Below are 14,476 nucleotides of genomic sequence, written 5' to 3' on the forward strand. Positions count from 1 at the left end.
GTTTCGCATGCACGCTCAATATAACTTCAAGGTGCCTATATCACATTCTTTTTTCTGTCGATCACAGATGACTGTCATCTGATGACCACAAGCGTATCACCTAACTCGTCCTCAATGTGACGAGTTTTCATGTCTCGTTTCAAATTCCATTTACACACAGCTCTCTTTCATACAGAAAGGCAGAGCATACAGTACTGTAAAATGAGGAATTTTTGCGTGCATTTTAATTTCGCGAATTTCGCGAGCGCCAAAATTCGTGAAATTAAAATGCACACGAAAGTTTTTGTCTACACTACATGCATCGAACGCCAATGGCAATTCGCAAAAATTTCATACCGCGAATATATCATGTTTTACAGTACCTGGTATTCATGGTTAGTTGATAAATCTGTCATGTTTCACCCGATAGCTATTCAAACCCCAATGTTCTTTGTTTTTTTTATTGTTTGTTTGTTTTTTCATCAGCCTTCAGCAATAATTCTGATCTTGACTTCACTGTACTAATAGCTATAAAATGAGCCCACTCAGGCATAACAATGGCCTCAGTCCAACAGGAAGCCATGGTATTACAACAGAGATTAGGGAGATAAGGTAATCTCCATTCATTGGCAATTAGCAGAGCCTCCTGATCTGGTGGAGATTCTCCAGCCCGAAACCCCTAGCAAACGGGAGACTCCAAGCTGATTGGTGCGAAGCACGAAGTTAATAGGGTTCTAGATGTTCTCTGGCAATATCTAAGGCTTATTTTTTTCAACATACGATAGCTATAGGGTTGTAAGAAATCCTTTCCACCAGGAGACACAGAGCCAGGGCAGGAGAAATCAAATCTCAAGCGGGAGAACGGGAAATTTTGCAAAAATGGGATTTCGGCAGGAGATCTCTCATCGAAAACGGGAGAGTTGGAGTCTCTGAATTAGTTTCCAGACATGAGTGCAGATTGGGAGGAAAGCCGGACTCCAGGGGGATATGGCAATCAAGGAATAAAGCGTGGTAAAGGGTCAATTAATGTCACTGGACTTTGAAGAAGTCAGCAGGGATACAAGGAACACAAAACTGTTAAAAAGTCATGTATGTGTCACCGTGAAACTGATTACCATCTATATGTATGACACAGTTAAATTCAGTATGATTCATCAACTTTTGCATTAAATGAAAACCTTGATACACTTCACATGCAAGCATTTTCAATTCAATCATGATTTTTAAACTAAATGTGAAGTGATGATAGTCATTGTTAACCCAGCTCCGAACACTTTCCTTGAAGTTAACGCAAAGTCTGCCTTTGCCTTGTTCTGTCTCCTCGGGATAGGCAGCCTACACAGTATATCCTTTATAACAGTCCTATTGTCTTATCAAATGCTTTCAAATCCCAACTATAAACTTCTGAGGTGAGGACCTTCTGTTCAAGTTCATATAATGTTGGCAGATACAATGTAGCGATATGAAATGCATTGTATTTGAAGAAATATATGACAAAATCCATTCAATAGTAGATCGAGATGCAACATACTATTTCATCCCTGAAACTGAATATGCTTGTACTGTCACTTGTGGAGACCTTTAACCCTATGTAACTAGCTTCCAGAAATTCTAATCCACCACTCTTCATGAGAAATATCGACTGAAGAAAATATATTAAAGGGACTGTACAGTACTGGTTGAGGTAGGGATTCATGTTTTGAACATTCCTAAGTGAGATAATGAAAAGCCTCTTATGAAATATGAAAGACCATGTAATTTTAAGAAGGATTCAACATTTTTTTGATAAAAATTGTTTTTCAAATGGCTGAGATAAATTATATCCAAAAAAGTGTGAATAATAAAAGGCGACATGCCATAACTTTATTAGGATCTCTTTGTTTCACCTTGTTTTTGGATATCTCAGCCATTTCAAAACCGATTTTCATCGAATAAACTTGTGATACCCCTTAGAACTGCATGCTCTTTGACATTTCATAGAGTGGTTTCTGAATATCTCGCAAGACGTTAAAAGCTAAATCTTCACCTCGACCAGAACTGTACACACCCTTTAGAGGCTCTCAGCAGTGACTGTGACACTGAGTTTCGAAAATTGCCTCGACAGTGGCAAAAATATAAGAATCTTCAGTGATGATTGAATTAGTCATTCAGACTCCATCGCTGTGTAAGCTTCGATTCCTGGATGCTTAAACTGTGCAAGAGCTTGAACAAGTTTTTAATCAGCTTGTAAATTGGTTCATTTCTCAGAGGCAATGACAGATAGAGCCTTACCACTGTCAAAGATCATGAAGTACAGACTTGTAGTGTGGAGTCTTCTCCTCTGTGAGTGAAGGGGCACCATCAATAATGTTGACTAGGCATTGATGAAACATACTGGATGCAAGCAAGCAATGGATGGCACATCCACAATATGACACTAGATGAAATTTTATGTTCCCGTGACGAGCATGTACAATATGTGAGCTCTGCCACCGACATACACATTAAAGGGGGCAATCTACGGGGAACCACGGCTCTCATTAAATATTCAGCACATTTTCCACCGTTACCGGGGGACCCAGCCGTCTCTTGCCGTCGCCTATTCCCGTGCCAAATTATCCGATCAGTTTATCATCAGGGCCTCTTAAACACGGTCCGTGCGTCATCCAACGACCGAAAGAAACTGCCACTTAAATCCCTGTTTAAAGCCTATGCATGGTTTACAAGTCACCACTTGAAAAATGATGGCAAAATGCCACTTCATCTCACATAAACACTTTTGAACATCATGCTACGAGAATGTCAACATTCTTGACTGCAGAACTGCTTTAATTCTTTTAGTCATGATGATCTTGCTTGATCACAAGATTTCATGGGAGAAAAACAATATTTCACTTGTCCAAAACCTTAAAATCTCCTTCCTTAAAATATGTACAAGTTTAACATGAATGACACACAACAGGTGTAAAACTGCTGCTAAGTATTTCATTTTGAAGATGCTACTTCACAAGATACAGTCTGTAGATATTGTAACTAGGAACATGAGGTACCTATAGATACAACATGTATCAACTATCAACACAATTTCACTTTTTTATGGAGTGGGGTGGGGGTAATTCAAAGTTCTATTAAAATTTCTAAGTAAACTGCAGCTTCATGAGCAGAAAATAATCTGCAGTACCGGTCCTCAAAAAATAGACATGTACCATGTAGTGCTTCACCCGACCCTTGTTTTTTTCGGTTACAGCTTGTTATTCCGAAGGTTCGTTATTCCAAAGGCTCTTTTTTCCTAATATTTGTTATTCCGAAGGTTCATTGTTCCGAATTTCATTTTCGGATCAACCAATCTTCGGAATAACGAACCTTCAGAATAGCACCACAAATTTTCGGATTAACGAACCCTTTTTCATTTTCGCATTAACGAACCTGTAGGTATAGGGAATTTGCGTGTTTCGGATTAACGACCTTCGGAATAATGAACCTTCGGAATAGCGAATCTTCGGAATAACGAACAGGACCCGTTTTTTCAATGTACCCGTATATCATACAGTGCAATGCACACTATTGAATCAGGGGCATGTTTCAAGCTCATTTTAACTTCCTTTTTCTTTTTTCCTGGTTTCATAAACTCTGAAAGCAAACTTGAAGCATCTCTTTCACAAATACTTTGAAATCACAATCAGTACTGCTGGTGTACCAGACATTTTCTTCCTACATAATGTAAGTTTTGTTCCATTTCTGGGTATGAGTTGGCGTCAGTGTGAGAGGTTTTACCCAAAAGAGACTGCCAAAGTACTTTTGTAATGTACCTGTACCGGTAGTGTATCACCTGAAGTCTATCAAGAGCCACTTTGTGACATGTAGCTGTTCACTGGAATGTCGTGGGATGTAATTTGTAAAATTATCAAAAGGCAAGTAGGAGGCTCATAAAACAGTGAGAAAACACCCTACATACATGTCTGAGACTCATAAAAATCACACACATCATATCAAACTACAGAGCTACTTGACTCAACTGTTGAGAGTAGAACGGTGCAACGACTACACTGTAGATTCTCCTACAAAACAAACACCAACTGCCAAAACAAATCAAGAGTGTATGTTGTTCTGCTCGTTTAGTTTGAAGCCTAGTACCTCCTTGGTTTGAAGACTGCGCAGACACTTTGTCATTAAGATGGATATAGTTTCCCGTTAACCATCAAAGTTTCGTTCTTTATAATGGGTGTGGGGAGAATATGGAGAGTTAAATGCATAAAAGATCAAATGTCCGCAAAACGATAACGACAGCGAAATGACAGCAATAGGAACCCATTCACCCTGAGTTGCCTCACCAGTATAAGGACATCTCTTCCCACTACCGGCCCTGTTATTATCATTATCACACAACACCATGCATCAAGTAGTATCCTCAGATGGGTTTTGACGGCGATGGCAATTTGACGATGTTAGGAAAATAAAGGGAAAACATGTGACTGAATACCTGGTAAGCATTCAGCCCTACCAGCCTCCTTGGGCAAGGCGACAAGTCTCCATTAAAAAGAACATGAAAGTCTCTCCATTCTGTTCATGACAAAAGATTTATTTGCAAAATATCTCTCTCATGTGTGGATGAGTTCCGTCAGTGCTCAAATAAGTCCAAGGTTGGGAAAAGTTTAGTGTACAAATCAAACTATGGAAGCTGTGCCACACCTACTTGTACTGTGAAATACTTTCAAACATCACACAGAGTTTCCAATTTGCCTTTCTCTCTAAACTGTGACAATTTATAAGTTTTTTCAGATTGTCTATTTTTTCTTGATATATTTTTACTGATTTACATTTCTGAATTTTCTGTCGTCATAAAAAAAAAAAAAAATCAATAAATACGTTATCACAAAGGAAATTCCTTTTAATCATTACAGGCAATTCAATTTTGCTTGCCTGGCAGTTAACTTTGATAGCCCCTGGCAGGTGGATAAGTGAGAACCTATGACTCTCAGTGTACCAACAAGCATCTTTCCACAAAGTACAACATATATTTGTACACGTAGTATGGAATGTGTGTCCCCTATTCATCATTGCAAACATCTATCCTCGTGAACATTGATTACCAAACACTGTCCGAAGGTAAACAAACAGTGCGACCACCACTCAACGTTTTCCCCCTTTTTTTATATCACACATATATTGATGTCCCCCGATCAAGGCCTTCTTATATTGATTTGCTTTTTTCAAAGACTAGGCACCGCCATTTCTCGCTGGTGCGGCTATACAAATGCACAACAATGCACACGATTCACAGAATACACACACTGCACATGTTGTATGAGACCATCAAATGAATGTTCCACATGCATTTATAATGCACTCATGGTACACAGATTTTGCCCCGAGATCTGATTAATTATTAAATGCATGACTGGAATGCCATCGTTGTAATCTCTGAATAAACAACAAATTGATTACACGAGCTGCCCCGACGACACCAGAGGCTCTGAGAAAGGGTGAGGGGGTGCTTCAGTTTTGCTATCATTAAAAATACAGAAATACATAACAAAAAATAACAGCCATGAAACTACATCAACAGTCAGACTACAAATGTGTTGCACATTATGCTCAGGACTGGCAACATAATACCAGGTACATGTACCACTTCTATACCTTATGGCTATTATAAACTCGTATCAAATTCAAGGAGCCAATCCAGGAATTCTGTAGGGGGGGGGGGGGGGGTGCGCAATCAATATTTCTGGTGCCACTTCCGGGTGTCATTTCGTTATCTTTCTTTTTATTTCTTTTGTTTTTAACGAAAAAAATAATGCCACTGAATTCATCAAGTGAGATTCAAGACATTGTGAAGCTTGAATTTCTTTTACCTTTTCCTGTGAATGCAATTTATACCAGGTACATAGGAGATAAAATCAAAAGCATTAACACACTTCCTACATAGTAAATAGAGGCATGACATTCAACAAATCTTCCCAGCTGTATGATAAATCCTGTACAGGTTTTAACCTGTTGAGGATGGACTCATTTTGCTACAGCATGTATTTCTCATAGACACCTGCCCGAGTATCGGTCCTCATAGGTTAAAGGCAGACGATCGTCATCCCTAATGGTATGTAAACTCCAAACGACCGAAGTTTGTGCATGTAATTGCGCAATGCCAGACTCGGTGCTATATCCATAAACGTGTGGGACAATGCTGCCACTGAGACACGTGTGTGTATGTGCGTGTGTGTGTACGCATCATACACAAACATTGTGACCACGAGCTGCGGTGATTGGAGGAGAGAGGCCAGAAGACGCGTGGCTCTTTTGGCCTCTCTCCATGCCCATGCGCACTGAGAATGTGTGTCCATTCGGAAGCTCTTGAGGCTCACTCGGACAGCCATTTTGGGTCAGGAGCTTTGTAGCACAGAACTCTTGTAGTCTAGAGTGTTGTTCGCTGACCCATTGAGCCACCGCTATTCTCATTCGGGGTCACTACATTTGATACAGAATGGGGGAGGCAGCGTGTTGCTTTTGTCTCCGTGCCGCACAAACCACTTGCCACGATTGTATGCCTTTAACGTACAACTGTAGCTCACCATGTGACCCATCGCGCATACAATGTAGAATTTCTCTCCCTTACCTATTCGGCCTGGACACCTGTTGGCTAAGTGGGGCTCCAGCTCACTGCGTGGCACCTTGGCAGTACAGAAATCTGTGTTGGGGCACATTACAATCAGTCTGTCCAGCATCCTAGGGGTTAAATAATCATACACATGATAATGATTAGTATCACAATACACGTCTCATAAAAACACACAAACAAGTTCTGGTACTGGTACTTAAAAGCCCAGTGCCAGAGCATTTGTTTCAACACTTCACAACTACAGGTCAAAGGAGGGATCTAATGGACATAAAAAAGGAGTGTACAATGTGTGTAGGGTGTTGTGGTATCTTTACTGCATACAATACAGGGTGTACAGGTACAGGAATAATTATAATTTGTACAGATTGTACAATGTACTACACATAGACCTATTTTGTACGGACGTACAATGTACTGTACGGTAGGTACATTGTAGGTATCAGGGATACAGAACATGTACGGTACACTGTATGAACACCTCAAAATGACAACAGGTCCACAACTTGAAATTCTTACAATTTGTGCTTGGAAGAAGAAACTACAGTGTACATTCATATTGAATGCAATTATAAGCCACTATTGCCAGATGTTTAAATAAAATGACCTGTAAAACTGTAGCGCATGCAGACTTATACATGTACACATTTTACCCTGTGTACACGTACACAACACTGGGAGGCAACTTTGTTTCACACCAGAGATGAAAAGAAAAGAAAAGAAAGTGTAATCCCCAAGACACCTCATACTCATCGAATTTCACTTTTACAAATTGTACAAAAAAATAACAAGTACAGGTCTGCTTCCTGTGTAATCTGCCCAACATGACACCTTGTCTGCCCTTAGTGAGCAGGTACAGTATGTACCAGTAGTGCGTTAAAAAAAAAGCATGTCAAATCTTCTTTTATCATACATTTGTTTGAATTAATATTATTAAATGAATAATATCATACAAGACATTATGTATAAAAAAATGAACAAGGACGGTCACCACCACACCACCGTTACATTTCATAGTCAGTGCACATTATGCACTCATTTTAAAACACAACGACGCAGTTTCATCCTGCAAAAAGCGCAGTCAGCGAATCATCTCTGGCAAGATTAATTTCCACTGCACGTTCAACGCAATAACAGAAAGAAGGGAAGCTAGAGAAAGGGAGAGGGAATTGGCCTAATTGATGACCCTTCCATGTTTATCTTCCTCATAAAAACCTTGAAGTGAGGGGGAATTAAAGCTGGGGAAGATGAGATTCCGGGAAAGCAACTGGAGTCTGCGAGAAGAGGTTGCGTGAGTGGAAGGTACAATACTGTAGGCAGGTAGGATAGGGGTGGGGGAGACGCGGAGGAAGGTAAAGAATCGAGATGGAGGGAAGACAATATCATCGGCACGTCTACCGAGCGCTCTGCTCTGTCTCATGCATGATTCACGTTTAGCCTCCGGGCGTTGGAGTCGCGGGGACCAAAGGATGAGAACGCCAGACAATGGACAATACTCGGATGAGTCCATTGACATAACGATGGCGGTATCAGTTACTTGCTGGCGAGCATCTGTTAGCGCGTCTGCTACTTTAAGCTGGTTACCCCCGTTTATTAATTTGGGATGAATCATACGATACCAGGAGAAAGGCAAGGGATTCCCTACGGGAGGGCAATCCTCTAGAATGACCGTCTTACATCTGAAAACTGTGACGGGTTCAAATGAAACATTATCATAAAGGGGGTGCTGTCCTTTCATTTAAGGAGCCATATCAGAGACTTCAGAAGAATCAATCAACTTGGGGGTTAATGATAGCATGCTTAATTCCTTGAATACTAGTCTCCACTATACTCGAGCAGATGTCTATGGGGAATGCCTGTTGTAGCAGAATCAGCCTGTCATCAAAAGATTAAACCCAACATAGATTATACATGGTATCTGGGAAGTTTAAAGATTCAAAAACGTAATTAAGGGGGTTGATACTGACTATCAAAATCATTGTCTTTAAAATAGTCATTACTTGAAATCATCAACATCAAATACTAAAACCAGAAACATTCGCTTCATAACATTTTTGCAAACTGGAGTTGACGGCCTGATTTCACAGTACAAACTTGTATTTTCATTAATTGCCACTGCCATTCTCTATACACACATAGACAAGAACATTTGTGTGCATTTTGATTGAGTTGTGAATCTTTACTGTGTACATTGTAGCTCTTGCAAATTTCACAGAATTATTAAAACAAAAGTCCTAAAATTTGTGTTTTACAGTGATGGAATATTTATAAACCAGGTCAACACTTTTGAGTACGTATGCAATCGGGATGCTCTCCTCCACCCAGAAAAAAACTGTACAGTCACGTATACTGTGTGTCTACTCAGAATGATAAAATGCTTTATACATGTATCATTTGTATTTTTTTTCCCCCGGTCTAAAAATGTACATCGTACGGTACACTGTGTATTGTATGCCCAGCCAAACTTTTTTCACTTTAGCAACCATTAACACATTAAAACATTACTGTACTTTCAATCTGTACACACGGGAATAGAATGTATATAGTGCTCAGCAATAAAGGGGAAGGCCATCCATGGGGACACAATAGGGATCTGGTACTAAATGTCTATTCATTGACAAAAGGTTTCAAGACATGTGTGCTTATCAGTGAAGAAAGCAGGTCCGTCATGAGTACCAAACACTGAACAAAAGCATGGAAAGGGTTAGAGGTCCAAAAGCTATACAGTATTACAGCACAAGTATGAACACATGTGCATCAATGCATTTTTAGAGGCCAAACTGTCACAGATTTACACAAGAAATTCAATCAAATATGTACAGTTGAACAGTTTTGTGTACGCCTGTGGAAGTAGCCATTTTGTAGCTGGACTCAAATTTAGGCCTCCTAGAATAAATGATTGAAATTTGGTGCTATCGATACATACAAAACTGTACATTGATGCACCAGTGTACAACTGATATACAATGTAGTGCCACCGTCACTTACTACAGTAGCTACTGTAGTTTGTCATGGGGTAGGCCTACAATTGTGTGATGTGTACATAGCAAACAAATTCTTTCCAAATCCAACATTTGAACAGATGCCTAAAATGAAACATTGCACGAAAGATAACAAAATAATGATGTACCATGTTTAATTAGCAAGACACAATATTATTTGTTGATAATCAAACTCCATCACTGTAAGAAATTAGACTTTGTGATCAGTAAAATATATAATTTAAGCCTTTAATAACTGTGTACTTTCAACAACATGCATCTAATTTCTGAACCCCCTTTCAATGGCTAACAAGATGCATCTTTTAACTGATCAATATCAATCATGCACCCCACACAATTTCGATGCTATGACAATACAAACTCTGCATTGTATTTGTAATACAGCACGGCCTGTGTACAGACCTTGTAAGCATGCACTACAACATGTGCAGAAAGGAAATATTAGGCTATTGGATGCAAATTGCTATCTCAAACTTACAATCTGTTGGTAAATACAGTATTGCGAGTATGAGTCAGTCCAAGGTTTACAAAATCTTGGTCACACTTGGACTTTAGTTCTACTACCATGATACGATTTATCTTCTTCTTTTTCTTCTTTTTTTTCTTCTTAAACGATTCCAGCATCAACAACAGAAAAACACCAACTATAAAGTACAAAGTGCACTCAGGGTTTCAATCCAATGGAAGAGACACAGCACAGGTCATGTACACTGTACATTGTATGCACAACATGATGACTGGTGGGGGAGGGAACATACCGAATGTTCCACCCGAAGGGTTTGAAATGCTACATGTACATGTATGTATTGAGGGACTTATAGCCTCCCAAAATGACATTTCAAACCCTGAGGGTGGAACGTTTGGTACATGTTCCCGCCAATAAAAGTCACCATCTGTTATATTTTATGGGTTTTATAGTCAAATTTGCTTTCACATTGTATGGAATAGGCAAAATTATTCTACGATTGCGTTAAAATATATGACTGTTCAATCGTTTGGTATCGTTTGTCATTTGCTATAATTGTACACGAAAAATGTTTTCCCATCATGGGAGAACATTACAATAATGTTCTGCCCATGGGTGAACATATTCACCAATTTGCCTCCATCACGTGACTGTGTTTAGCCAATCACTAACCGGTATTTGACAAGCCCATTTAATATAAGTGTACAACTACAATGTACGTACATGTACACTGTAATGAACTACCTTTTTTTTCTTTTTCTTTTTTAACTCAGGTTGGAAAACAGACAAAATGTTTGAATAGTATAAATCATACCATATTTGGCCAAGAGTTCTCCTCCCTTCCCCCCCCACCCCACCTCCAGCTCCCTCTTTCTCACTCTCCAGCCAATCCAAACCGACAGTGTGTAGTGGATTCAATGAAAAACCTCTTGCAGCAGCTAATTAGCAGCCTTTAACTCGACTACCTGTACTTGTCATTAATCTCGTGAGAGACACTTAACATCAAGAGCACTTGTAGCTCGTTGCCCACTCTAGCTGAGAGTGGCAATGATAAATTCTTCACTGCATACGGTCAGTGGCGAAGTATTGGTTTGGGACCACGGAAAGGGATCACAGCACCCACTAATCACTATAAAAACGCCGGCCCAACGCCTAATTTGTAGAACGACTGACAGGTAACATACATCACTTGTATACATTGTACAGCGACATGGATACAAAAACTTGTACACGTACACTTTGTATCTATACAATGTATGCTTATGTACCGTACTTAATATCATAGAAGATGGTTCATTGCACAAGTTTGTAAATAACTCTTACATGGAACAGATGTCTTTTAAGTATAGTTGAGGGCGATTGAATGGAAGTTGAAAGAAGAGAGAATCCAGTTCACTAAGTGAAATGAACACTTTAATTGTATTAAAACTGAAGTGTTCAACAGAAAACAAAACAGTTGATAATACAGTGTATTCTTTCCTCCTTGTCAAATATTCCATTGCGTAACCTTTAACTAGCCCATTTGGAAAGACGGTGTGATCTACAAGTTTCTTACCTGCTTTATAAATCAAGATATTTTGCTAAACTCACCTCCGCACTATCAAGCTCGATGACCGGCAGTCCTGGCTGGTCAGGGGTCGACGGTCAATGGGGCAGAACTTATGCAGGTGTAGGACACTGCGCAAGCAGCGCATGCAGAACGTGTGGCCGCACATTGTGTCCATGGGATTGACCAGCGGCTGCAGGCAGACATTGCATGCCAGCTCTTCGTCCACAACGTCGCAGTACTCGTACACATGGTTGTCATGGAGATGGTGGCGCTGCCCGCACGTGCGGCACAGGATGATGGGGTTGCGCACTGCTGGCGACGGGGCCGGCTCCATCGCCATTACAACTCACACACACACACACACGAAATCTTACAAAAATATCAAACTGTCTGCAGAACATCCAAAGCCGCTGATGTTGCAGACTATGTCACATACTAACACCAGTGCCTCAACAATGGTTGGTGTTAGGCAACTCTGTCCATTATAACAATAGCTCGAAGTTCAAAATGTTAATTTCCAAACATTAAACAACGGTTATTCCTAGTAGGTCCATTTTCCAGCACATGTGTATAATCCACTGGTGTGTTCCCTTCATTCTATGCGACCATTAATTCCCAGCGTTTCACTTTGCTGAGCTATCCTTGCACAAAGCCCATATAAAAGTTAACTAACATATGTCATGGCACATATTTTCTCATGTCCTGATTTAGTTTGTTTTTTCCCTGAAAACCTCTATGCTTTTTTTTTCACAATTTCTCTTTGTAGGTACTTCAAGACAAAATAAAATGCAGTCTGACATTTAAATTTTGTGCTTGGCACGTTTTCTCTCTCCTATCCACAAGCATCCTCATTCCTCATCTGCAAGAACAAATTTCCTCTCACGGGTAGATTTCCGAGAAAGAGCCGACGTGAGGATCGGGTTCACATGGCCGAAGAGAGTGCTGCCATAACGTATGCATGGCTCAATTTTCCACGTACGTTGTCGCTCACGATCCCCCGAGACACTTTCGCCTTTCTCACACGTACGCCCCCTCAAAAGAAAAAAGAACAATGTGTTTCGCGTGCCTGGTGATCTCTTCCTCAAGCACTGCTGCCACGCTGCCCTCAAGCTGAACCAGCTGGATCCTCCCTTCGACCGACCTCACCGCGACGCCGCTCGATCATTATCACCTCCCATACCTGATCCCCCGACGAAAAGAGCGCGGCGTCGTGACGTAACGAGAGAGGGGATTTCTAACCCCAAACAATGGTCCCGGGGAAAGCGATCGCAGGCACGCCAAGTAATTATGATGATGACGAAGACAGAGCGCCGTTTAATATTTGAGGGAAAATGGAGGCCGTATTTTATAGTCTGCAGATTCTATTCTCTTAACCTCGGAATGTGGGGGGGGGGGGACTGTATCTACCCTAAGTCTGTATTAAGTCTTCTGTGGCAAGGAAATAAAAAATGTTAGCTCGCCCTCTCCCCATAATCAATTCATCTCGGACTCGGTCCCTTGACAACTTTGGTTGGTGCATTCGCCATGACAACTTCTCAGTGGGCAGCTTGTTGTGAAGTTGTTGTTGATTGAAGACAATGATACCATTCACAGACAAGTCCCATGCATGTCCAAGTCCTGCGAAAGATAAAAGAAGAAACATTCGTATAAATCTATGGGATGTTATCAGTCTTCCCTGAGTGCCCACACAAATGGACCAAATTAAAATAATCTTCAAATCTGTGCTGGAATAACATTGTTTAAAGACATGACTGCTTTCTGACATCTTTTCACTATGTACAGACAAATGCTCAGCAAAGGCTACAAGCAATAACAAAGAACAACAACAGAAAACACTATCAGGCAATTCTTTCTACAACATCAGACCATTCATTTAGATAAACGTACACTATGCAAATCAAGTACAGAATCCCATAAACTTTGACTAACCAATTTGGTTATTTCAAGTACTATTCTGTTATATCTGTTTCATCTTCTGTTTCATCCAGTCCAGTGGATGAAACAAACACCACCCCCCCCCCTTTATGTTATCCCTACCCAAAGCACTGGAACTGTTTATATTTCTGAAGCAATGTACATGTACACTTGTACACTCACTATTAACACCCATTATCCACAGGCATACAATCATGTACTATATTACGCTGTAGTGGCAGGTACTGTGTACAAATTGTACCTTTAGGTACATGATAGTACTGTAGATGGGTGATACCACTATTGAGGGTTTGTCAAAGTGGTATTGAACAAGTTGAAAATCCCCTTCACTACAAGGTGGCACTGTACGACTGTACAATGTACTGCATTGTGCATCCAGTATTTAAAGCAGTGTCCCTACACCATGTACATGTATGCCAAGCACAGTGCCACATTCTCAATTAGCAGAGAGAGAGAGTAAAGTACCCCCTGTTGCCATGCACAAAGTGTGCTGTGTGAACGACATTGGCCTACTAATACGGTACGAGGCGAACGGAAAGACTCAATGAGACATGAATAAATTAACAGTGTGGGTGGGGGCTCATCACCTGCAGTATTATCAATCATATTTTATCAGAAATGAAGGCCTCAGTATTCACAGGTCATTAGCCCACTTGAGCAATAATCTACTCTCCTCAATTGCTCTGTATATTGATATCACAATATACAGTGGTCCTGTTCGTGTTTATAGTGTTCACTGGGTAAAATCACATCCATCAAAAGTCTTGAGACCACATTAGCACGCAAGTTTGATGCCACACCTTGGTATCAGTTACAGTTCACTTGCCAACATTTTCATAAAGAGAAAGCGGTAGAATCCAGGCTGCCTATAGATGCAAGCAGGCACTACAATGTAGCTTGAATGTTTTAATGAGATCTCTCAAAAGTGATTGCCCACCAGGAAGTTTGCAGAG

General features: G+C 40.4%; 1 protein-coding gene across 1 annotated transcript in view; it reads right to left on the bottom strand.

Moving 5' to 3' along the window:
• The window catches only part of LOC139713847 (ligand of Numb protein X 2-like), a 36,244-nt gene extending 23,054 nt beyond the window's left edge, over positions 1-13,190 (bottom strand). The window contains exons 1-2 of the mRNA XM_071625555.1: positions 11,630-13,190; positions 6,572-6,681 (exon numbers count right to left, since the gene is read on the bottom strand). Coding sequence (XP_071481656.1) covers positions 6,572-6,681; positions 11,630-11,928 — 409 coding nt within the window. The 5' untranslated portion in view covers positions 11,929-13,190. The remainder of the gene's footprint in view (positions 1-6,571; positions 6,682-11,629) is intronic.
• Between the last annotated feature and the right edge of the window lie 1,286 nt (positions 13,191-14,476).

This window comes from Diadema antillarum, unplaced genomic scaffold, assembly GCF_040938485.1.
Source record: "Diadema antillarum isolate AM-2024a unplaced genomic scaffold, OU_Dant_1.0 scf00000044, whole genome shotgun sequence".
Lineage (NCBI taxonomy): Eukaryota > Metazoa > Echinodermata > Echinoidea > Diadematoida > Diadematidae > Diadema > Diadema antillarum.